General features: G+C 48.0%; 1 protein-coding gene across 6 annotated transcripts in view; it reads right to left on the reverse strand.

Annotated features, from left to right (window-relative positions):
• Galnt14 (polypeptide N-acetylgalactosaminyltransferase 14) overlaps positions 1–24,422 on the reverse strand; it is a 234,387-nt gene that overhangs the window by 21,793 nt on the left and 188,172 nt on the right. For all 6 annotated transcript variants that reach the window (XM_052746236.1, XM_052746235.1, XM_052746233.1 and 3 more), the window contains exons 7-11: positions 17,545–17,632; positions 16,668–16,752; positions 14,663–14,766; positions 3,255–3,381; positions 854–946 (exon numbers count right to left, since the gene is read on the reverse strand). In XM_052746236.1, coding sequence (XP_052602196.1) covers positions 854–946; positions 3,255–3,381; positions 14,663–14,766; positions 16,668–16,752; positions 17,545–17,632 — 497 coding nt within the window. The remainder of the gene's footprint in view (positions 1–853; positions 947–3,254; positions 3,382–14,662; positions 14,767–16,667; positions 16,753–17,544; positions 17,633–24,422) is intronic.

Consider the following 24,422-nt stretch of genomic DNA (forward strand, 5'->3'; position numbering starts at 1 on the left):
CCTCAGGAGAGATGGAATGAGCAGGCTGGAGGGTGGGCCCGGACTGTGATGTCAGAGGTGCAGATAGATCACTTTGCCTGGCTCCCATCTAATGCTCTGGTGCGGGCATGAACTCAAAAGGCCATCTGCTCAATGACCTTATTGAATGAGTGAGTGGAGCCAGCAGGTCGAAATGCCATGGTTGCCCCGCCCCCTCCCCAAGGAACACAAATGATAACTAAGGGGAATTGCAATTTCTTCCTTACTTCAGCCAGCTTGCGGCTGGGAAGTGCGAGGTCACATGGTTTGGGAATCAGTGTGTTGTAAACCTTCAGGAGTGATCTGTGCTCTCCTCTGCATAAACCTCAGTCTCCTTACCGTCAAACAGGGCTAGGTAACTGCCTCTCTCAGAGCTTAGGGAAGATTAAAGAGACTCTGCGTGGAGTGTTACCTAGAGTTTAATAAACATTCCTTCTTCCCCGCTCATCCTTGCCCACGAAGCTTGACTACTGCTAAAGAAAATATGTGAGCATACATTCCCCCTCCACGGAAGTAGTGGAGCTTAAGCTTGGAGGAACAAAGAAGCAGAGGAAGGAATTCCAAGCTGGAGGGACCAGTAACCCATGCTACCTTTCTGCAAACAACTATCCATCTACCATGCAGTTCCCTCTCTTGGAGTGGTCATCTAGGCACAGGGTCACAGGAGAGCTGGCAAAAGCCCTGCACACCCAGAACAGGGTAGAACATAGAGGGATCTGAAATCAGAGTGGACACTCTAGGCCTGGAGGAGGCTTCAGAGACAGCTAAAGTGATGATGGGCCATGAGCTGAGGTCCTTCTCGATTCTCTGCCCTCCTCAGCCAGTGCACACTTACTTCCCAAAGGGTCTCTCCAGGGCGAAAGGCCGGGCTGCATAGTAGTACTGTTTGTATTCATCCATCCATACTTCAGCTGTCCGCTTGGTGTTCCTAGGGAGATAAAGGAGTCTCAAGAGGGGGCTCATCTGGGAATTATCCATGGACACGCCCAATTGAAATACACACACAAAGGCAAAGTTGGCAGCAGCCACCAGGACAGAGGTGTTCTTATCACTGTTTCTAGAACACGGAGCACAAGCAAGGGAGCCCCATCTCCAAAGGCACCCCAAGACACAGGACTTTGGTAGTACCAACAACCTTTCCCCAAAAGGTACAGATGGGGGGCAGGAATCACACCAGACGCTGAACTTTGGTGACTCTCAGAGAAGCAGAAAAGGGCCAGGAGAAGTAGGTGTATCCATTTGCTGCCTGTCACAAAGGTAGGGCTTGTGAAAACCAGCTAACCTCTGGGTCTGCTTGGTTAGTGAGCTCTTGCTCTGAGGTCCTCCAGTTTCCCACAGGGGACATGTGGAGGTCTCAGCTCCCCAAGAGTAAGGTCAGTGCACACACAGCCCAAGCAATGATCACATGCAAGGAATTAGCAGTCAGGCCATCTCTTTCAGCACTTTGCCAGTATGCTAGGCTTTTCATCAGACATCTGCTTGTGTCTGACCCTAAAGGTAACCATAGAAGAAGGACAGGCAGAGGAAGAGGGAATGATTGTCATCATTCAACAGTCAGGGGGTCCCAGGAAGATCCCTGAAGGATCAGAAAATAATGAGGGCTGGTGGTCTGGGCAGCTGACACACTTAGGAGAAAGTGAACTTGGGTCTAACTAAAACCAGCTTGCTCCTCCAGGTTCTTAGGTCTACTTGAGAGCACAGACATTTGATAGAGGAGCATGGCAAACCCTTCTGAGCTGGGATCCGAAAGGAGACGTAAGCACAGGCAACTGCATTTGGGGGCACTGGAAGGAGTTAAGATCACCTGGCTAGCCCCTGCAAGTGACTTCACTATCTGCAAGCTAGAAGTTGCTTTACAAACACCGTGCCTCTTTTCTCTAACCAGAATGGCCCACCTCTAGCCTGCAAGGATGCTTACTGGAAAAGCCCATTCTCAAACAGGATAAACATCTGAAGTGCCAGGGTCCTGCTTCCCAGCCCAGTCCCCATCCAGTGGTCTCTGGCTCCTGCACAGCCACGCCACCTGACTACCTCTATAGTCACAAAACCTGAAATCAGAGGTGGCTCAGCCTTGGTTTCCCTGATGCTCCCTAGCCTGCTGCCTTCACCCCTCCTCCTCCTCTCCTTCCCTACTCTGCTTCGCAAGATGCAGAATTTGAACACTGCTCAAACCCATGCCTCCCGAGCCAGGTGTGTCAGAATATGATACACACCTATTCACGTGTGCGACAAATCCTGAACGAACACCATTAATAAATAAGTCAAAATCAAAGGCTATGAAGCCCCTTCCCCAACATGAATGGACCAAACAGCAGGAAAGAAAAAAAAACAAAAAAGGAAAGGGGATTAGGTGGATGAGTGAAGTAACTGGATGTCAAGAGACAAGAGGACCAAAGGAAGAACCGAAAGTTAGAGAAACGTATTTTTAAGACAATCAGGGGCCAGAGAGACCGGCTCAGCAGTTAAGTGGGCACTGCTCCTCCCTACGGAGGACTCAAATTTGATCGGTTCTCAGCAACCACAATAGGTGGTGTACAACTGCTTGTAACTTCAGCTCTCTTCTGGCCACTAAAGGCAGCTGCATTCACAAGTGCACCGCCCCCCACCCCATATACATACAGTTCTTTTTAAGTCCTAAGGAAAAAGACAGGTGTGATTATTTTAACAAGAGAAAACTAACTAGGAGAAATATTGAGAAGGAGATGTATGAAGGAAAGAGAGAGGGAGAGACAGGTAAGGAAGAGGTCACTGACTTCTGTATCTATGTGGGGTGTTGATGGAGGTGAGAAGCCCTGCAGCTGGGTTATCAGGAACGCCCCTCTGGATTCTTCTAGTCTCCCAAGAGGTCCTGGAGCAGGCACAATGCTCTATATACTCTCTGGCTTCCTATTTCTTGCTTCTTCCCAGGAATCATTCCCTGAGTGACCCAGTTGTTTCCCCTCCCCTTCCCCAATACCTATAGGCAAAGCCCTGCAGGGTGGATCTAATCAGGCACTTTAATTGCTGAGGTTCCAGGGAATTAGGTGGGCATGGGTGGGATTGGTGGGGCTTCTCAAGTCTTGGTGATACCCTAAGGAAGCCTTGGCTCTAATGCAGAGTCCAAGTTGCAGACCTGCAACTCATGTATCCTCCAGGGAAGTCAGACCACCCTGCAGAGCTCAGACTCTGTTGCAAACCCTTGGCCTCCATTGCCTTGCTATACTGTCCATACACATTGGGCCAGGGCATGCACTTACTTTATGTATGTGTTGGCGTTTCCATCAGGGAAAACATATGGATGCTTTTTCCTGAAGACGTGCCCCACCCGGCTGCAGGGGATGATCTCCAGGCTGCCTCCACACATCCACACTCGGAAGGAGATTTCTGAAAGACATTCACATTTCTCCTATTACTTGCCAATCTTTCAATACTGGGTTTGAAATACTGGGTCTGGGGCTTCACCGGCATCTAAGAACAAATCCTACAGTTAGGCTGTGTGTTCCAATGCTTGGGAGCACATCTAGGTTTAAGTCCCGACACCATGAAGACTGGACCTGGAACAGCTCAATAGACGGCATGGAGATGTGGGGGACCCTAGTGGGATGTGTTGGGAGATAATAAAAGGCTTGCTTTGGAATATGATACAGGGACAAAGCTTCCAGTGTGGAAAATCAGTCACACTCACCCTCTATGGTCACAAATGGCCAGAACAAAGATGGAGGACAAGACTGGCAAGGCAGCTCAGCCACCAAAGGTACTTGCTACCAAGCCTGAAGACCCGAGTTAAGTCTACAGAATCAACATGACGGAAGCAAAGAATGGATTCCCACACGTTGTCTTCTGACTGCCACAGGAACACTGTGGCACACATATAATGCACCCTCCCAATGAAATAAATGGAGGAGGGGGAGGGAGGGAGGAGGAAGGGATTCATTTGAGAATAAAAAAAAAAACAAAAAAAACCACAATATTCTAAGTTAGGGACCAGATATCTGTTGGGAGTAGACTCAGGATGAGGTAGAAAACACCACATCAAAGACGCAGCAGAAGACACCTGGACCATACCAAGCCTGCCATTCTCCCACTGGGTAAATATGAGCCAACTGAGTCTAGGTCAGGAAGACAGGGTCTGAGCAATAATCAGAGCTACTGAGGATGCTCCCCAGAGCAGGGTTTCACACATACATCTACCTCTTCCTGTTTGCTGCTGAGTGGTGGTGGGTGGGATGGAGTTAGAGAAGGCTGTGGCTGGTGTGATTTTCTGTTGGAGCTACTCAGAGGAGGCTCCAGGCCAGATTTTTACCCCGACTTCAGCCCCAGGGAATCAGGGAGATGGTAGTAGCAGCAGTAGGAAACAGCAGGGGAATACTTTATCACTGCCATTGTTTGAAACTGCCTGTGTGTGGTTGACAGTGAAAAGCATCTTAAGACAGTTGTATAGCTGCTTTAAAATTCTCTGTACACAATGCACCCCTTCCTGAGTCTACCCAAACTCCCTCTCCCACCCCACACCCTACTGGGCACATCAGTAGTAGAAGGGGGAGAAAGCAATTTCTAATGTGTGGGGCTTCCTGCCTGGTCCATGCCTCTGCGCTGAAGTTCAAGTGTGGGGACAGGCTCCGTAAGGAAAAAAAAAAATACCCAAGACTGGCTGCCCCTGTGATGCAGTCCTAGTCCAGAGACAGAGAATATGGATGTAGGTATCCCAGGGCCTTTTCATCATGTATGAGCGAGCCTACCTCCAGCAGTGTGGGTCTCACCTTTCAGCCTCCCCAGGTTACCTTACATGGCCTCTCTTTTCTGCTTTCCTCCTAACTCCTGCAGTGTCTCCAGCCTACCAGCTCTCACAGCAGGCACTTACCCTGGGATTCCCCCTCCCCCTTCCCTGCTCTCAGATGTTCTCAGCAACCTTTCTTGCCCCCTCCTGCCTCCTCGTAAAACAAAGGCTCCCGTGTGGCAGGCAGGACTTCCTTTACACCAAGCCTTCTTCTACCATTTCAGTACCTGCGGCTCTGCCTGCCTCTCCCAGCCAGGCTGCACCCAGAAAAAAACGGCGAGAAGATACGGGAAGAACTTGGCTTTGTCTTCCAAGTCTGTGGTGACCTAGTAGATGCATCCTTGGGAAAGAGGGCTTCAGCTTGCCGAGGCTTGATCTTGATCTCCTTGTGAGTTAAACCAAGACCATCAAAATCCTCCACAGAACTGCTGCCAGCATCGGATGAAAGAGACTTCTGAGAACGGCTGGGAACTGAGTACCATCAGAGGCTCAGCGGTGTCAATTGTGAGACACCCTTGGGAAGGCAATCTCTTGAAAACTCAGACACTAATGACATCGCCCACCTGGGTGTGCGTCTTCCCAGGCCACTTCCTGCTTCTTCCTCATTCTGCCAACACTACAGGAGACCCTGGAGCTTATTAACTTAATACCCAAGATTTTGTGTCTCCTCAAAGGTCCCAGATATAGCGAATTGGCGTTCAGCCAGGTCACTGTCTGATGCCTGGTGTTTGTGAGCCACTCAGCGAGGTGTGACTCTCGGAACCCACACCTTGATCAGACACTACAACAGGGATCTCAGAGGTCAGATGTGGAATCCCGTCCATTCCATGTGTGACCGAGTCTTCTTTTTGGTGTGCACGCTTATCAGCTCTTCTCCAGGTACCCCTAAGAAGGGACTGCTCCACTTTCTGAAAAGGAAATCCCTATAAAGTCCCAGCACATGAGATGATGGCCTGGCTTACGAGATATAAGCTACACACTTTGTGCCAGCTTTTCGCTAAACAGATGCATGTGTTTCAGCCAGTGTCTTCTTTTCCATGTATTCAAATGAGACATATGTCCCACCATATTTGAAAAGCAAATTCTTGCAACCTCAATTCCACAATTCTCCCTACCCTATAATAAGCTACCTTTTCCCTTGCAGTCCCCCTGCCCAGCCTTTTGTTTCAGAGTTGACTAGCCCCTGCTGTGGGAGTTGGAATGTAACTGGCCTCCATAATCTCACAGTGGCACTATTAGGAGGTATGGCTTTGTTGGAGTGGGTATGGCCTTGTTAGAGGAAGTGTATGGGGGCGGGGGGGGGGGGCGGCGGCGGCAGGCTTTGACATTTCCTAGGCTCAGGATACTGTCCAGTGTGACAGTCAACTTCCCTGTTGCCTGTAAGATGTAGAACTCTCAGCTGTTTCTCCAGCACCATGTCTGCATGCATGCCACCATGCTCCCTGCCATGACGATAATGGACTGAGCCTCTGAACTGTAAGTGAGCCACCCCAATTGGAAGTTTTCATAAGAGTTGCCACGGTCATGGTGTCTCTTCACAGCAATAGAAACCCTAACTCAGATACCTGCCCTCCACCAGTCAAGTACCGTCTCCCATCGTCAACAGTCCCATCACCTGGCCCTTCGTCCCCTTCCTTCTCATCCCTCAGTGACACCGTCCCTTGACGTCTATCCAACACCGAGTGCTTCATTGTCTGACTCCAGGGCCCACTCGATGACACTAAGGACTCAACCTCCATGCCAGCATCCCCATCTCCACCTCAGGATACAGTGCTCAACTTCAGGGATCGCTGACACTTCATGAGAGATGCATGAGCCACCTCGCTCCCTCTTCTACCTCTCTCTCATCATCCCATAGTCCCTGTCTTCTTTCCTCCTCCTCCTCCTCCTCCAAGCCCATCTTCCCCCATCTCAATTTCCCATGTGTTGTGTTAGTGCCAAATCTTGAACTATCACAGCTCTTCAGCCCTTGGCCATGGAAGACAATGGTCCCTTCCTGTACTTCTAAGGCCAGGCAGTTTCTTATCCATCTTCATAATGGTCCTACTCAGTGCTTACTGATGATCTTATTTTCTAATGCAGCTCTGCTAGGGCAACTGGCAGGACACTAGGAACTGATAGACTTTTCCCGACTCCAAACTCCGAGTTGTTATCTGGGCAGCCCTCTTCCTCGGAGCTGAGCACTTGGTACCGGCCAGTCCACCTGCAGATACAGATTCGGACTTCAAGGCACCCCAAAAGTAGGACAAGCAGCAAACACATAATCAACCATCCCATTTCTGCCTCATCAAGTCACACACCCAACCCTACCAAACTTAGCTCTCCTTCAGGCCAGCTGCTCCATCCAGAGGAGTCTTGGCCTGGGATGAGTTAGGTTTCTCAAATCTCAAGTCCAGATGGTTGTAATTGGGGTTTTGAGAGACATGTGACCTGCCATGGGTCCCTGTATTGTGCTTGAGTCAAGAGGCCATCCAAGGGGCACACTGTAGAGTTTTCAGGTTGGTGTAATGACTTCTAAGTACTATTCTGCAGAATCCTTAAAATCCAGGATGCACAAAGAGCCTGACTTTATCAGTACCATGACTTCAGAAGGATGAGTAACCTCTCATGCTCACACAACCAGGCCTGCTTGGTTGGCAGTTTTATGAATGCCTTCGGGAATGTCTGCCCATCCTGAGTGAGCCCACAGGGGGCTTGGACAAATGCCTGGACCACAGAGGCTGAGGTCTGAAGTCTTGCTCTCCAGGTTTGCACTCGCACAGTGCTATCATGTCTTCAGTGAGGTTGGAAGGAGCCAGAGTCTTCGTATGGAGAGGCAAAGGGGTTCTTGTTCAGTCAGCCCCTGCACCATCTCCCTGGTGATGGATGTCACACAGATCCAGATCTACTCTGCATTCCAGGCAGGGAGATGTGTAATTACTCCATCCTCACTGGGGGTACTGTGATGGGATCTTATTTCTTTTAACTTCAGATTAATATTTGAGAGAAAATTGCCCTCATGCCCTGCATTCCTTTCTCTTGTCTTCCAGCTCCTCATCAATCCATCAACAATTTTTACCATAGAACCCTCACCTTTCATTAGAATCAACACCCATCTGATGAGCCTGTAAGTGGTAGGTAGGAATTCAGGGGACATAGAGTAACCCTTTTCCCAGGAAGCACACCATCCCTGGTCAAAGTTCTGGCTTCATTTTGTAGCCTGATTTCTAACAAAGGCAAAGGGCACCAATTCTTACAAGAACAGCTATATCTATTGGTTCTGTTTATTTTTCATTTATTTAGTGTGTGGTGGGTGTGTGTGGGGGGGTCTGCACATGTGCACGTATGCCTCAAAATATATACGGCCATCAGAGGACAAGTTCTGGGTGTTGGTTCTCTCTTTCTACCATGTGGTTTCTGGGGATTGAACTCAGGTCCACAGGCTCTGGGACAAGTGCTTTACCCCCTGAGCCATCTTGTTGGTTCCTTGGTCCTTGTTGTAAGTGGAGCATCATATTGTGATGTGTGAGATCACATTAGCCATTCTACCTCTTTTGAAGCTTAAACCTGTTGAGGACAAAGGGAATATGGGAGACAGTGGTGGGCAGAAGAGACATTCACCTGGCTGCTGTCATTCATTAATCTGCCCTTACTTATATGACAGGTAATTCAGTAACTTTAATTTCCTAGCTTATACTGGACCAAGAAGCTAGCTCTGAGCTAAGGCCTGTATGTATCTCTCCCCAAGTTCATGGGTTGCAGGCTTAATCTCCAAAGCAAATCAGTTGAAAACCTAAGATCTCCGAGGGGTCATGAGGGATCAGCTCTGGTGAATGGATTAATGCTGTTGTCTAGGGAATGAGTTTGTGATCACAGGAAGCTATTTCTATAAAAGGATAAGTTTGCCTTCCATACTCCTGCTGCCCATAGTGTGTTCTCTTGCTTCTACATTTTGCCAGGCGATGATCGGGCAAGCAAACCTACTCCAGATGCAGACCCCTCAATCTTGGACTTCCCACTCTCTAAGATAGTAAGAAATAAATCTGTTCCTTATAAGCCACCCAGCATGCTATTCTTCTATAGCAGCATAAAATCAAGTAAACCATTGCCATTGTCTTTCAATGAATGCTCTGATTTGACTACAATGTCATCTTATAGAGAGCTTTGGATCTGTGAGTCAAACTGCATGCTGGACAAGTATTAACTGCATACATGTCCATGGAAGTCACCCATGGCCATGTGACTACAAACCCCCTTTAACTTTCCAGACTCTGGTGGCAAATAAGCAACCAGTGTCCCTAACTTCACAGAATGTGGGACATTTAGGAGCAGCAGCAAAGGGTGGCCTGTGGAGAATCACAGAGGGTGTCACAAATCAAGATGCCGGCTTCCTAACTGGAGAAAGGTAGCATCTCCTCAAATGTGGGGTCTCCTCACATGTGGGTGTCCCTCCTCATGGAGGCCATTTCCCTAACAAAGCAACAGCGTGGGCACTGACGTATCTCAATAGGGTCAGACAGCCCTCCTTTATTGGACGTTGGTCACGTGCATCCTGAAGGCCAGGCAGCCAACACTGTGGAGGAGAGACTCAGCTGTCTTCACAACGCCCCGGGGAGAGGCAGATGTGATGAGTTTCTCGGCGTCACTTTTAACAATTCACTCCAGACTTAGAGGGCTTGGGAGGGGCCTCTACTCAGTATCTTATATGGCTGAACGTGTCAGCAGGATAGTGTCCCTTCATGGAGGCTCCGAAGGAGAATTTGCTATGACGCTCATCCAGCTGTTTTCCGAAGTTCCTTAGGGCTGCGGGACGTAGGTGCCCTTCTCCTTGCTGGCTGATGGCCCAGAATTCCTTTCAGTTACTTCCAGTTGTCTCTTCCATCTTCAAACTAACAGCTGCTGATGTCCCTTTGGATCACGGCATCTGGCTTATGCCATCTCTCTGCTGCCTAAGAAAGCTCTCTGATGTTAGAGGTCCTGTGATATTAGATTGGACACATTTGTAAAATCCCCTAACTTCAGGTCATTGATTAGTGACCTCATCACATTACCTAAAAATCTTGTGTCACATCCTAACAGGGTCCAGGTATTTGGGGGGTGGATATCTTTTGGGGGGCTGCTCACCCTACCTTCGAGATCACCATTTCTACTTTCAAGCCCTAGAAACAGGCTCAGTGAGATGAAGTAACTTTCTCAAGGGTACTTACTGATAACTATGGGCTTCAAACTTACTCCTGGCTGATCTCACGGTCTGGGTTCTTCCTGTACCACACACATCCCCTGAGCTTGGAATAGCCTGGCATCCTAGTCTCCATTCTGAGGATGGTGGGTGGTGGCAAGTCTCTTTCAGGCTCTACCTCATCTCTCCTTTCAGCACTGTCCTTGGTGCCTGCTGTGCTTTGGAAACCCCCCATTCTAAATTCAGGGATCCCATATTCTCCCCGCATATGTGCCCGAGCTTCCTGTTTTTGGAAATACGAACCCCCACCCCCCACCCCGCTGCACATACACTTTGTGACTAGCAACAGATTCCTTTTTCCCTCTAGAGACCAAAAGCTAAAAGTGAGATGTCGCTCAGCTCAGAGTAAGTAGATATATTACATGTATCCTGTGTTATGTAAATTGGAGTTTAAGTATCCAATTTTAATGCAAATCAACCTCTGAGGGGAAAAAAAAAATCTAAAAGCCACATTTCCCTAAAGCCTGCTCATATCCTAAACTGTGGATATAATTATCAAAAGTGCTCAGCTCATTTTAGAAACATTTGGTGGAAATGAAGTGCCAGGGTCAGCAGGTGGGGAGGTTAACCAAGACACAGCATGGCTTTTCCAAGGCCCTGCAGCCCATCGATCCATCTGCAGCCGCTTCTGAAGCGGAGATGGGGCTGGGCGAGGGTAGGAGCGGGCTCAGTCACAGTCACCCCGGCCAAAGAGCGCACGGAATTTTGGAGCTGAGAACCCAAGTCCACATTACATAGGTAAACATATCTAGAGCACACAGAGGGTCTATTTTCTGGAAAGGATGGACACATCAGCCTGCTGCTATTGTTGACGTAATCAAAGAGACCCCTCAAACATGGCCCCACTGTGTTCAATGTAAACTACTCGTACCTCGAGTATTGTATCGCCTGTCCTACATCCTCATCCCACGTTCCACCAACCGTGGATTAGTATTTTATTGAAAATAGAAAACAACTGTGTTTGTTTTGAGCATACATGTATAGCTGTTTTCCTCACTATCTTCCCCTAAATCACATAGTTTACAACTGTTTACATAGTATTTTACACGGTATTATGTATTATGGGTCATGGAGACGTGATTTAAGAAATACAAGTGCTTGCACATAGGTTCTACGCAAATTTTATGCCATTTTATATAAGGGACTTGAGCATCTGTAGGTTTGAGCATGGGGGAGACATCTGTGTCTGGATTGCCTTCCCACCCAGAAATCCCTTTCCATTCAGTCTCTCGCTTTTCACACATGCATTTTGTGAGCAGTTTCAACTCTTCTGGGCTCCGAGAACCAGAAATGAGATGAACTTTCTGCTCTTGCCTTAAGGGAGCCAGCATCAGGACAGGGACAGACAATGGGACAGATACAACATTCTCAGATGGTCAGCACAATGGTGGTATAAAGAAACTCTGTGTGGAGGAAACGGGTTGGCAGAGTGGGTGGGTGGGGGAAGGGTGGGTAGTAAAGGAGAAGGCAGAGAGTGTGTCCCGGTAGTAGAAGAGGTCACCTGCCCTTGCCATCTGAGAGGGTTCACCGTGGGTGGATAAGGAGGCTCCATCCTTGTAGAGGACCTGAACAGTCTGAAAGATCAGGAGAGTGTACAGAGGTTGGAAGTGGGAGGAGAAGTCTGGTGAGCTTGGAAAGACAGACAATGCCATGGGAGGGAGGCAGAGCTGTGGATGAAGACCTGCGAGGCTTGCCTCTCATGCTGGGAGCTGAAGAGTAGATTTGACAGCAATAAACATCGATGGAGAACCATTTGTCAAAGGCCTGGCTGGGATGGAGAGAAAAGGTAGGTGAGAGGGATACTGACTCGGATCTTGAGGACTTGGTAACTTGGTGGTATGGGTATGGGGAGGTGAGAATCCCCTGACAGAGCCTATAGACAGAATTCCTTTATTCTGAGAGGCAGCATCTTTTACCTTCTTTTATAGCCAAAGCACTGCTCACACTCTCCATCCAGACAGCTGATCATCAATCACGTGACCCCCACCTTAGCATTCTCACCCTTCTCCTACTTTTAGGCCTGGTTATCTTGCAAATGTTACTCCTGGCCCCACTTTGTGTACACAATCATGTGATGTAGCCATTCTTGGAAAACGGTTCTTTGTTTTCTGGTATATAAAAATTTAGAGAGAGAGAGAGAGAAAGGAGGAGGAGGAGGAGGAGGAGGAGGAGGAGAAGGAGGAGGAGGAGGAGGAGGAGGAGGAGGAGGAGGAGGAGGAGGAGGAGGAGAAGGAGAAGGAGAAGGAGAAGGAGAAGGAGAAGGAGAAGGAGAAGGAGAAGGAGAAGGAGAAGGAGAAGGAGAAGGAGAAGGAGAAGGAGAAGGAGAAGAAGAAGAAGAAGAAGAAGAAGAAGAAGAAGAAGAAGAAGAAGGAGAAGAAAATAAAATAAAGGGGAAAAATTCCCGAAAAGTCTTTCAAAGTGTGGTGAGCTGGCTACAACATAATAGGATGCTGGGGTGCAGGGAAACAAAGCGGTTGCCGTCCGCGGTGGCTGTCTACAGTGCTTCTCCGTGGTCTCAAAAATCTTGGGATGGATTATAAAACATCTCTCCCACACCTCCCAGGGACCGTTTCCCAACTTCTCTATTCAAATCAGCCCGTGGCGATGCCAAACGCCGACTCAGAAGCCGGCTCGACGAGATTGCATCTTGATTTGAGCAGCTGTGTGTTACGTGCGTTAACATCGCTCTGAAGGGAAGGTGCCGGGTAAGTGGGACCAGAAGGTGCCATCCTGCCAGCGACAGCGCTGCCCGCATCCAAATGAGACTGCCACATCCCAGAGTGATCATCATCACCTTGTGCAGTTCAAGAGGACAGGAAGAACCCCGGCAGACAAACTGGATGGAGCCGAGCTGGAACTTGAAGGGTTTTCTAACAATTCCACACACACACACACACAAAATTCTCGCCGGGCGGTGGTGGCACACGCCTTTCATCCCAGCACTCGGGAGGCAGAGCCAGGCGGATCTCTGTGAGTTCGAGGACAGCCTGGACTACCAAGTGAGTTCCAGGAAAGGCGCAAAGCTACACAGAGAAACCCTGTCTCGAAAAACCAAAGGAAAAAAAAAAAATTCTCGACCCAGAATACGCCGACCAGAGAAACGGTTTCTGAATCTTTACGAGCGGCATCGGGGCAGAGACCGAAATCCCAGCCATCTGTCGGATGGGCTGCAGGGAGCAGTTATTTGCTGGTGGGAAGGAGGGCTGGAACTTCTCACTAAGTGTGACGATGTGAGTGGAGTGCCGTGTGCCTGGGGAACTTGCAAGTAAATGGTTCTGTGTAGTAAGATACCCGGCTTCACCGAGGCTGCTGTAGGCAAACTTAGCGTTGAACCCCCACACCAGCACATTCACAATCTCTGTTACATTCCACGGGACCATCGAGGACTGACTCCCCCAGGAGAGGAGTCGCCCTTGACTTGTGTGCTGGGGACTGGAGATTCCAGTTTTGTTCACTATGCTTCCAGTCTGACCCCTACCTTGGCAAGAGACCAATTTCCTGATAGATTTCTCCTCTATCCTGTCCAGGCTGGGGGAGCAGATGCTGCGGGTTAGGCCAAAGCCATAAATTTCTGAGAAATAATTCTCAGTGACTGAGGAAGAAAGCCATAAAACACCCTGAGGGCAGGGACGGGAGACAGCAGTGGCAGTGCATAACGCCAGGATGAGCCCATGGATCACTTTTCTGGCCTGTGTACTGCTCCCCAAGCCCATGCCAGCACACCCTTCCCCCCAGTGCCCACAGAGGGGAAGCACTCCTCACATAAAGACTCTCCCTCTCACACTTCTGTGACTGGCTTGCTCAACCAACAGTCATTGCGGGCTTCTTGCACAACAGGCCCTAGGCACACTGAGGGATGGAGATATTCAAGGGCGAAGCAGACTGTATAAACCAGACCCATTAGGTCTCACTTCCTAGGTAGAAACTCACATGCCCATGGGATGGATACTACCAATCTTACTTACCTCAAGATATGCATAGCACCTCCAAGAAGGAGAGCTGTTCATCAAACTACACTGCCCCACGGAGAGAAAGAGGATAACTTAGAGTTACTAGCTGGGTGAAATGGGACTTCTTATCTGAGATATTCTTCCTATAGCTACAAATATCAGTCACTACTAAAGCTAGGGCAGGGCAGCTGGGTCTAGCAGCCAGCCACTCTGCACCCCCTTCTTTTCCCACTAAAAGGTAAGGGTAAATTACCTCAGGGTTTTTTTGTGGTGATTAACCCCCAACTATGATGAGAAGGGATTGCTCTACTCATTCCTGTGCTACATTCGTTTCCTCCTCAGTCTTCTTCAACTCCAGATTCCCAAGTTCAGTGCTTCTAATTCCAGCCGGTATCTGGCCCCATGGACTTGGTATTCATTCTTTGTTCTCTTGGATTTCACATCTCACTTTCCCCCTCCAGAACCTGCTTGGGCATGCGTCCCTGGTCCTTGGTATCTACATGTGCCATGGTGAAATTCTCTTGCTATGACCACCTTCCTACAATCACTGTCTGGAACCCTGACCAGACTTTTTCCAAACTCGGACTCACATTTCTAGATACCACCCTCCCACCAACCAACAGATCCTGGTAACTGTTCAATTGATGTGACACCTAGGGACACAGAGTTCTCAGGCCACACTGAACAATAGCGATTGTGACACACAAGACAAAGACTTACCAAAGTTCTCTCCACCCCAGATGTCCATGTCGACGTCATATTTACCCAGGTAATCAAACCAGGCTTTGTCAATCACGAAGAGCCCTCCAGCTATGATGGGAGTCCTGTGTGTTTGGAAAGAAGGTAAGGCGGGGGATCATTTAATGAGAAAGTATCCTCCAACTCTTTGCTTTGGGGAGTCCAGAACTCAAGGCAAATTTTTTTCCCCTCTTCAGAAGAGCCAATATATTTTTAGGCTATCTAAAACAAGGATCTGCCTCTGCCTGTAAATTCTCTGACCTTGCAGGCAGGAAACTTCACTTATCAACACCCTTCCAATGAGCTGCCATGTGCTCCTCCTCCCCCAGTTCTGCACAGTGAGGCTCTTGGAGCGAAGCTGGCCTCCACTGAGCAGAAAGAGAAGGGCTGTGAGCAGCATGGCCATGTCCTGACCTCTGCCCACTTCCTTGATTTCAATCTTCACCTTTATGTTGTATTTTGAATTCCTGCCCACCCACGCCACCCACAAAAATAAAAGTGCTACTGAAATCCAATTCCCAGTATCTCAGAATGTGACCTTTTCTAGAGACAGAGTCTATAGCGAGGTAATCAAGCTAAAACAAGGTAATGAGGGTGGGCCTGGATCCAACATGACTGAGGTTCTTATACAAAGGGAAATTGGCATGCAAATGTGAATATCCCAAGAAGACGATGTGGAGACTAGGGAGAAGTTGGCAATCTGCACATGGAGCCCAGAGACCTGGACAGCTACTGGGAGAAAGCAACTCTGCCAATACCTTGCCTGTCTCTAAACCATGGTGCATGCTTCTACCATTTAAACAATTTGGGTACTTGTTGCTGCAGCCATAGCAAACTAATACACCTGCTCCTTTGTTGGGGGGGGGGGGCATCTCCTTTCACCTAGCATGGCTCTTCATTGCTCAGAGAGACGCTGTTCAGAAAGAGCAAGCGTTCAAGAGGCAGGTAGGCAAGAGCAGCAGGAGCCACGAAGGTAATTCCGTAAGGATTAGGAAACATATCAGCAAAATCGATGACTAGGGTTGTGAACACTCAGGGTCTTGGCCCTCACTTTAGTGTGCCCAGAGAGCAAAGGGGGTTTTGTCTCCATAGCAAACCTAGAGAGCAGGTCAAGAGCCCTCAGTTTGCCCTTGCTATGGCAATTTGCTGCTCCTGGAATGTTTGTCTAATTCTGGAAACACTTCCTCCCTGATAAGCAATGTCCATAAGAAGAAAACTTAAGAAGTTAGTACCTAAGAAGACGACTTTCTCTTGGGACAGACTGGAGAACCAAAACCTTGGACTCATAGGCCCTAGGAAGCATTGCTTCCCTCACCAGAGGCCCAAATGTGATGTTCTTGGACCCTTACATGTTAGCTGTCACGAGGCGTGCAGGGCATTTGCCCACCAACCCCACAGTTTCCCAGAGGTTTCTTGAGTACGAGCAGCAGGAAATATTAGATAGAAGGATTAAGATTGTGGAGATAAACAGATCAAAAATAAAGGATAGCCTCGAGAGGGCCTGGAACCTATTCCAACGGCCTGTCTCTGCCTCAGGGTTTTTATAGAAATGCCAAGGGATGGAGCAAAAGACACCCCACCCCCCAGCACAGCCAAGTGCAGACCATCCCAGACACCTGCACTCAAGCCCGTGGTCCTAATCATCCTCTATGCGGACCTGCTGGGTCAAGCCACGAGGAACCCGAAAACCGGCTCCCACAGAGGTGTAAAAGCCATCATGGCCCATGTGAAGGTGAAGAGTATTGGTTACCATTCCTCAGCACAGGTCTCTAAAAGGTCCCATTCCCTTACCCAGAAATCTCCATAAGACAGAAACCTTCTAGAACAAGGGGAAAAGTAGAGATTCCCTGCCCCCAAGTTTTTTTGTTCCCACGTTTCCACTCTTTTAAAACACTCAGTACTGACCTTTCTGAACCATGGGACAGCAGGAAGGGTCCAGTAGACCTGAACCTGCCCACCCCCTGCTGCAGCAGCCCTTTATACTCACTGGATGGGCTCAGTAGGGTCCAGGCGCAGAGCCTTCTGCTCGGGGGAGAGCTGCTCCCACCGGAAGTGCAGGCTCCAGTCAAACCCTGAAACACAGCGTTGGCCCAGTTGACTTGGTTTCTCAGGGAACACGCGAAGCTTTCGTATCCCACTACTCCTTTTCCAGTTCCTGGGGAAACTGGTCCTTGGGAAGACAGGTCTCCCTCGGTCTGCTCAACAGCAGGGTTATCAAAGTTCCTTCTAAATTCTCTTCTTTCATTCTAACCCGTGGGGCCTGTCTGAAGCTCCCCGCTAGGTAAATAAATGAAGGACAAAGGGTGAAAGCCAAGGCACGTGGCACAAAGGTGACAGAATGGGCATTACGGGATGAGAGTCATAGGTCTGAGTCTTAGGAAGAAGTAAGCAGGGAGTTTTGGCGCAAACTGTCAGAATCATCTGGAAGTCAGTATTGGGTGGAAGTGAACTTGGCCCTAGGCTGAGAGCAGGGGAGTGTGGGGGTCTCTGGGAGAGGGTGATGCCAATATCAAGATGGCAGACCAAGTCAGGCCCCACATAACCTGGGACTCCTAGCTTCCCTACACCCTCATGTCAAGGGGTGAGTCCCAGATGGAAACTAGAGCTCTGGGGATGGGGTGTCTGGCTCATTTCCCCATCATTTCCCTTCACTGTCCCGGGAGAACTGGCCAAGCTGAAGTGGATTTTATTGCAAGGGATAGACTCGGACATGTCAGACAACTTACCAGGAGGTCTTCATTTGCCCTGCTTTTAGGTGGAGTGAATAAGGAAGAGGAGGAGGGAGGGGAAGAACATGAGGAGAAAGAGAAAGAAAAAGAGGAGAAGCAGGAGGAGGAAGAGGGGAGAAGTGTTAGCTCACTCACCCCCTCTGAGCTCTGAGGCAGACTCAATGTAATTGAAGGTGTCCAGGTTAATGATGTCAATCACAGGGCATACTACCCTTGTGTAATCCTGCAAAACAAAGACCCACGTTCAGTTTACAGGGAACACTTGCTGTCTGGAAGTCAGCAAACTTGGAGACACTTATCAACTAGTGACTCTGGTCCATAGTCATAAGCAAAGCCATGCATGCTCAAAGGGAATCTGGACCCCAAATTCCTTCATCTGAGGCCTGAGGTTCTTAGACAATTGATGATTAGCGGTTCCCTCAAGGCAGATACATACCTATATATCTATTTCCGAATTCCCATCTTCTTATCAGCCCAATACGCCCTGGCTACTTCCATACACATATACACTCAGCTCTTCAACAGTGGCTTCACCATCTTCTACCAACATACCCCTTCCTTCAAGTTCTGATTTCTATTAACAGATCATCCCATATCCTTTTCCCCTAGCACTAAGTTATGTTTTACCCTGTCCATCAACCAGATCAGGTTCTGGTTCTGATTCTGAAAGGATTGTTCCGAATCTACACTGACTGTTGCTGAGAACCATAATGGACTCCTAAGCCCTTCCCCATCTCATTCATACTGTTTTTTTTTTGGGGGGGGGAATACTATTTTAAGGTGTGTTACTTTTATTTATGTTGCATTTGTTTAACTCTGTGAAGCTGTGATATTTTGTCTAAAACACCTGATGGTCTAATAAAGAACTGAACAGCCAATAGCAAGGCAGGAGAAAGGATAGGCAGGGCTGGCAGGCAGAGAGAAGAGATAGAAGGAGAAATCTGGGAGGAAAAAGAAGAAGCAGCCAGAGGAGGAGGAGGACCCTGGGGCCAGCTACCCAGCTACACAGCAAGCCATGGAATAAGAAACAAAGAAAGGTATACAGGAATAGAAAAAGAAAAGCCCAGAGGCAAAAGGTATACAGGCTAATCTAAGTTAAGAAATCTGGCTAAGCCTGGTCTACAGAGCTAGTCCAGGACAGGCTCCAAAGCTATAGAGAAACCCTGTCTCAAAAAACCAAAACCAAAAAAAAAAGCTGGCTAGCAACAAGTCAAGCTAAGGCCAGGCATTTATAAGTAATAATACGTTCTCTGTGTGTGATTTATTTGGGAGCTGGGTAGCAGGCCCCCCAAAAGAGCAAAAAACAACCAACAACAGTTTCCTTTCCTTCTGTTTATGGCCGCCCATGCCCTTTCTGCTGTGCGAATCTGGCCATGCTACTCAATTGTCCAATACTTTAATCACCTCTAACATAAGGTACATTTCTTAATACAGCATCTAGGGCCATTCAAACCTGCTTCCACATTTGAGTGAGAACATGAGGTGTTGGTTTGGGCAGAACAGACATTACCAGAGGCTAGGGGAGTAGGGGAGGAAAGACATAGAAAAGACTGATAACAGGCACCAAAAATCAATTAAAGGAGGTGTAAGTCCTACAGTTCTCCAGCGCAGTAGAGAAAGATACAGCTTTTAATAATTTATTATATATTTCAAAATGTTAGGAGAGAAGATTTTGAATGTTCTCAACATAAAGAAATGATCGATGTTTGAGGTGACAGAAATGCTAATCACCCTCACTTGATCATTACTTGTTGTATACTTATATGGAAATGTTGTCCAGCGCCCCATGAATATGAAGAATTATTGTGTCAATTAAAAAAAAGTTATGCATCTTGCTTTCCAATTTCATCACTTACTTTTCCCTCAGAATACCCTGTCTATTGCCATCAAAGTCATCTGGGCTAGAGAGATGGTTCAGAGGTTAGTAGTGCTTCCTACTCTTCCAAGAGGACTTGGGTTCAGTTCCCGGTACCCACATGAGAAGGCTCACAGCCACCTAGAACTCCAGCTCCAGAGGTTCTGATACCTTTGGCATCTGTGAGCACCTGAACACATGTGTATGTGCACATACCCACATATAGATGCACACATACACATACTTACAAAGAAAATAAGCCCTAAAGGATCATCTAAGGGATATTTTCAAAACGACCAAGCCCAAGTCCCTCAGTTCCTGGTAGAGAGGACTACCAAACCTTTTGAGTTTGTCCATTGTAGGCGAGTATACCACAGGGATATCAGCCCCAACAACAGTATAAACAGGCTGTCCCTTCCACCCACCACCCTTGGGCCAGCTCAGGCGGCAACTTCTGCTTCTCTTTGAAGCTATTTAATTTTCAGGTTCAATCTTTTCCCCAAATGAGGTCGTCTTCTTATTTTTAAGCTCTAGAAGCACCGAGTCCTTGATTCTAAGAATCTTAGAATTCTAAGACTTAATTTGGCCCCGAGCCTCCCACATCCGACTCACTCCGACAGGAGCAAGGTACCTCTGAAAACCAATCGGCCCAGGTGGAAAGGAACGAACGCTTTATTGCCAAGGCATCGCTTCCGCTGCAGGGATGTTATGGATGTTTCAGCTGTCAGCACTGCACCTGCCTGGGTGCCGGGTGCCGAGTGCCACGTGCCACCGTCTCTTTGGAGCTACTCTCCAGCCATTGATGCTGTGTGTGTGTGTGTGTGTGTGCCTACACATCCCCCGAGGATGCTCCTATTACTTTAACTTTAAAATAAAAAGTTCAGGGATATATTCTGTAAGTTTGACAAAGTCTCCAACCTGTCTTCTCTTGCTGTGTTCAGGGTCCTCTGCAGGGACACTGATTCCTTCTGTGACCCTTGTACACACTCAAAGACATGTCTAGTCTGTGCATAGCTGCTAAGGATAACCTTTAAGCCCTGGATACATCGTGCTTACAGGACAGTCATCATTTGCCTAGGAGTCTTGGGCCACACTAGGTAGTCTGTGCTAACACTGTGGAGTATGGTAAGGGGTCTGTCCCACGCCCATGAAGTACCAGCTTGACCTCTACAGCCACATGGTGACCAAGAAGACCACAAAATTCAGGCTCATCGATGTGATGACCAGTTAAAACCTTGGATACCAAGGCGTAGGTGAGCGTCTCTGGTTGGCAGCACCCCCGTCCCCTCCCCGAGCTGCCATACATTCCTTCTGTGAGAGGTTAAACGCTGGCTATAGAAGATTTCTGGGAGAGGGCAGCTGGATGCTCATGACGGAACTTTCCACAGGACCTTGCTCTGCTGCTATTAACCTGTTTCCTTTCATTGTGATCAGTGATAAAGCACAAGTGCATCCACTTGGCTGGCTTGTGGATTCTTGCATGGAGCCCGTGAATGGTCTTGAGGATTCTCAGACGATATTCTTATTTTGTTTTGTTTTCATGGAAGCCAACTCCCCTTCCCTATTTAAAAGTCAAAATGAAAAGCCAAGTGTAGCTAGCGCACATGCCTCAGCCACCGCCTCCACGTGGGCACGCTGTGCCACAGCCGTGACGGGCTCCACACGCATTCTCCTACCCCTCTGAGGGCTCGTGTCTTAGGACTTCCATCACACCTCCACTGTGGTATCTGGTCTATGGCGAACAGACAGGCAGTGGGGGCTCTTTGGGGGATGCTAGGTGGAGTTACTACCTTGAAAGGGGCTGTAGAAGACTTTTAGTGAGTCACCAGAACCAGAACACGAGGTCTCTACGTGTGAGGATTGGTATCTACTCTCTGTTGTGTCCCCAGGCCTAGTCCAGAGCATGGAAGGCAGCGAGTATTGGATGACATTGACTGAAAGAGAGAGGCTATCACTCCCTACACCCTTGTGTCAGTGATGGGTCACTTATGGCTTAGCAGGGTGGCTTTTCAAGCTAGAGCCTCTCTGATGGAGAGGGTCTCAATATAATACTCAGAGTCAACAGAGGCTTCCGTTGTGTGCCCCTAGATGGTATGTCCTAAAAGTTAGGCCCAAGCTTGAGCATAAGTAAGCAGCTGGTAAAATCCTGGGCGGATCCTGGACTATTCTCTATTTCCCGTTCCCTCTCCCTACTGTGAAAATCCAAGCCTGTTTTCCTTACCCTATTCCTAGCTCTGCTCCCTACCCTCTCTTACCAGGAGGAAAAAGGCTGAAGGCACTGGGCAGGAGCCATCAATCACTGCTGCTGTCATACCCCTTGTTTTCCCACTGATTCACATAATGAAAGCATATTGTGAATGGGCCATCACAAACTTCTAGAAGCGCTCTCTCAGGGAGTCACCAGCATTCCCGAGTCCTCCTGTGGTATAGGAAGTGTAGGAGGGCAAAGACAGTAAGGAAACTCCACACTCTAGGGAAGATGAATTCTATTCAGGGTCTAGAAAAGAAACAACCCCGGGGGCCTCTCATCTGGCCTCGGGGCAGGTGGGCTATATTATGGTTTCCTCCTTATGACCAAATACTTGACAAGAAACAACTGAAGGGAAAGAAGGGTCTGTTTGGGCTCTGTGTGGCAGGGAAGGCATGGAGAGTGTGAGGCTGCTTGCTAACATCTCTGAAGATCAGGAAGCAAAGAGAGGCTAATAGCAAGAGGGGTGGGCTACAGTCCTTAAGACTCACCCTCAGTAACCTACTTCCTCCTGCTAGACCCCCTCCTCCCACTAGTTCCATAACCCCCCCCAAAACAGCGCCACCAGGTGGAGATCAGATGTTCAAATTCGTAAGCTGGCGGAGGGTGGAGAATCAGTTTACATCCAAATATGAGAGAACCCAGAAGAGGGTTCTTAAGGAGTTGCTACTGTGGCGTAGGGACACAGTGATTGACAGGCTATCTGGATTTCCATTCAGGCTCTGTCATGTAGGAATATGTATGACCTTAGTAAATTGGCATATTCTGTGGGATTCTGTTTGTAAATCTGCGATGTGAAGGCAAGTTGTTACTATTTGCAAAATGATCCTGCCTTTTTTTTTTTTTTTTTTTTAAATACAGCTCATGTAAGGAAGCTAGAGAGGAAAGCGCACTGAAGGCATTGAAGGATACATCAACTACCGTTTATATGAATTTGCTGGATGTTGAAAGGATTGAGATTTCTTGAAATCTCTTTCCCATCAAAAACAAATACAGGGAAGGAGGTGGAAGAAAGAAGCTTGTGTTTGAAAGAGAAAAAAAAAAAAAAAAACACAACAGAAACCAACTTGGTGTTTCCAGTATCAAGTAATTAGAGGGAAGGGAAGAGAAATTAGGGAGGTGTCACGCGGAAAACTTCAGCGGAAGATGGCCTAGGACAGCTTCTTTCTTATTTTGTTCTATTTTTGAAAACCCCAGTCTCCAATTATAGCTTAAAACTTCCATTTCCACTCTCAAGATCAGATCACATTCTATGTGGAGACAAGGCATATAAAAAGAAACCTAGAAGCACAGCTGGAATGCATCCCTGCGGGGGCTGTCCCAGGGCCTGCCCCATAATATTAAGAGGCAGGCCTTTCAGGGTAATCTTAGCAGCCCACAGAGGACTCTCTAGGCTAATCCTGGGGCTAATCTCTTCACTGTGAAAGGTTGAGCTCAGAAGGGGATGGGGACCAACAAGCTAAGCTCCATCATGGGGCCAAATGACTCCCAGAGGAGTGTCTGGCTGCAAGAAGCCAAACTCCCCTTTGAGAGAGCAAGGAATACTGTGCCAGTCTATAGGTAAGGCTGGTCGCAGTCAGAGAAATGAGACCATCTCTCAGGGAGTTTTCCCGAGATGGACTCAGAGCCATCGAGATAGAAAGGGATTCGGACTCATTAAGGCTGAACTCCCTTAAAATACCCTCTAAGCCTGTGGTTTTCCCCTAAAGACTTGTATAAGATTGGGCACATCCCTATTTTCATCATGCATGGAGGAGGGGCTCTTGAGGTTCCGCCCCTCACGGTTAATCTATGGGCAGCTAATCAGTACCAGGGGAGGGGCTGAAATTCGTCTTCCCTATCGGCATAGCCACTGATAAGCTGCCTATAGTCCAGTAAACAATCCCCCATGAGTGCTCATGCAAGCAACCTTAATTAAATATAGTGAGCCAAAAAGACAAGGAAATGCCAGGCATGGTGGCGCGAGTCTTTAATTCCAGTGCTCGGGAGGCAGATATCAAGGCCAGCCTGGTCTACATAGGGAGGTCCATAGTAGCCAGGGCCACACAATGAGACTCTGGAGAGAGACAGAGACAGAGACAGACAGAGACATAAAGAAAGAGAGACAGAGACAGAGAGAACAAGGTAGGAGGAGAATTGTTCGACGGAAGAAAGATTTTAGTGGGAGAGAGGTAGGGATGCAAGACAGTAATGGAGGAAGCATCAAACTCAGTATATAAATGTATGAAATTGTCAAAGAATAACAACAGTAATAACTAAAAAAAGGAAGTTCTTTAAAGTTAATCATCTTGGGGGATCCCTGCACAAGAAACATCTAATTCCAGCAGTCCTAGTCTTTAGTAAGAACTGAATATACATGAATAAAAACCTGTACACGAATAGTTATACCAGCATTATTATTGGTACCCACATGTGGATGAACAGAGAAACAAGACATGGCCCGGACTTAACCATGGGATGATTATTTCACCACAAAAAGAATACTGCCATGCCCCAAGTATGTATAGAGCTCACATATATGTTGGGTAAGATAATTCAGGCTCAAAAAGGCCATCTCATAGATTCTAATTTTACGAAATGTACAGAGCAGGGAAAGTCCCGGGGGACCGAGGAAATTAGTGGATGCAGAGGCAGGGAAGAGGAGGAAGTGAGGAGCAGTGGCTAATCAGCGTGAAGTTTTCCTCCGAGGTGGTGAGAATGTTGTATAATTAGGTCGCAGTGAGAGTTGCCCAGTCTGTTAAAACGGTCAGTTTTTTTTGTTACATGTCCTTTACATGGGTGTGCGTGCACACACACACACACACACACAGTACAGCTGCTATTCTGGCTAGGGTTAAATTACCTTAGAGACCACATGAAAGTGCTTATGGGTAAAGGGGGGGGGGGCGGGAAACAGTAGAATACAAAGTT

Source organism: Peromyscus californicus, unplaced genomic scaffold, assembly GCF_007827085.1.
Source record: "Peromyscus californicus insignis strain IS unplaced genomic scaffold, ASM782708v3 Scaffold_1__1_contigs__length_55948999, whole genome shotgun sequence".
Lineage (NCBI taxonomy): Eukaryota > Metazoa > Chordata > Mammalia > Rodentia > Cricetidae > Peromyscus > Peromyscus californicus.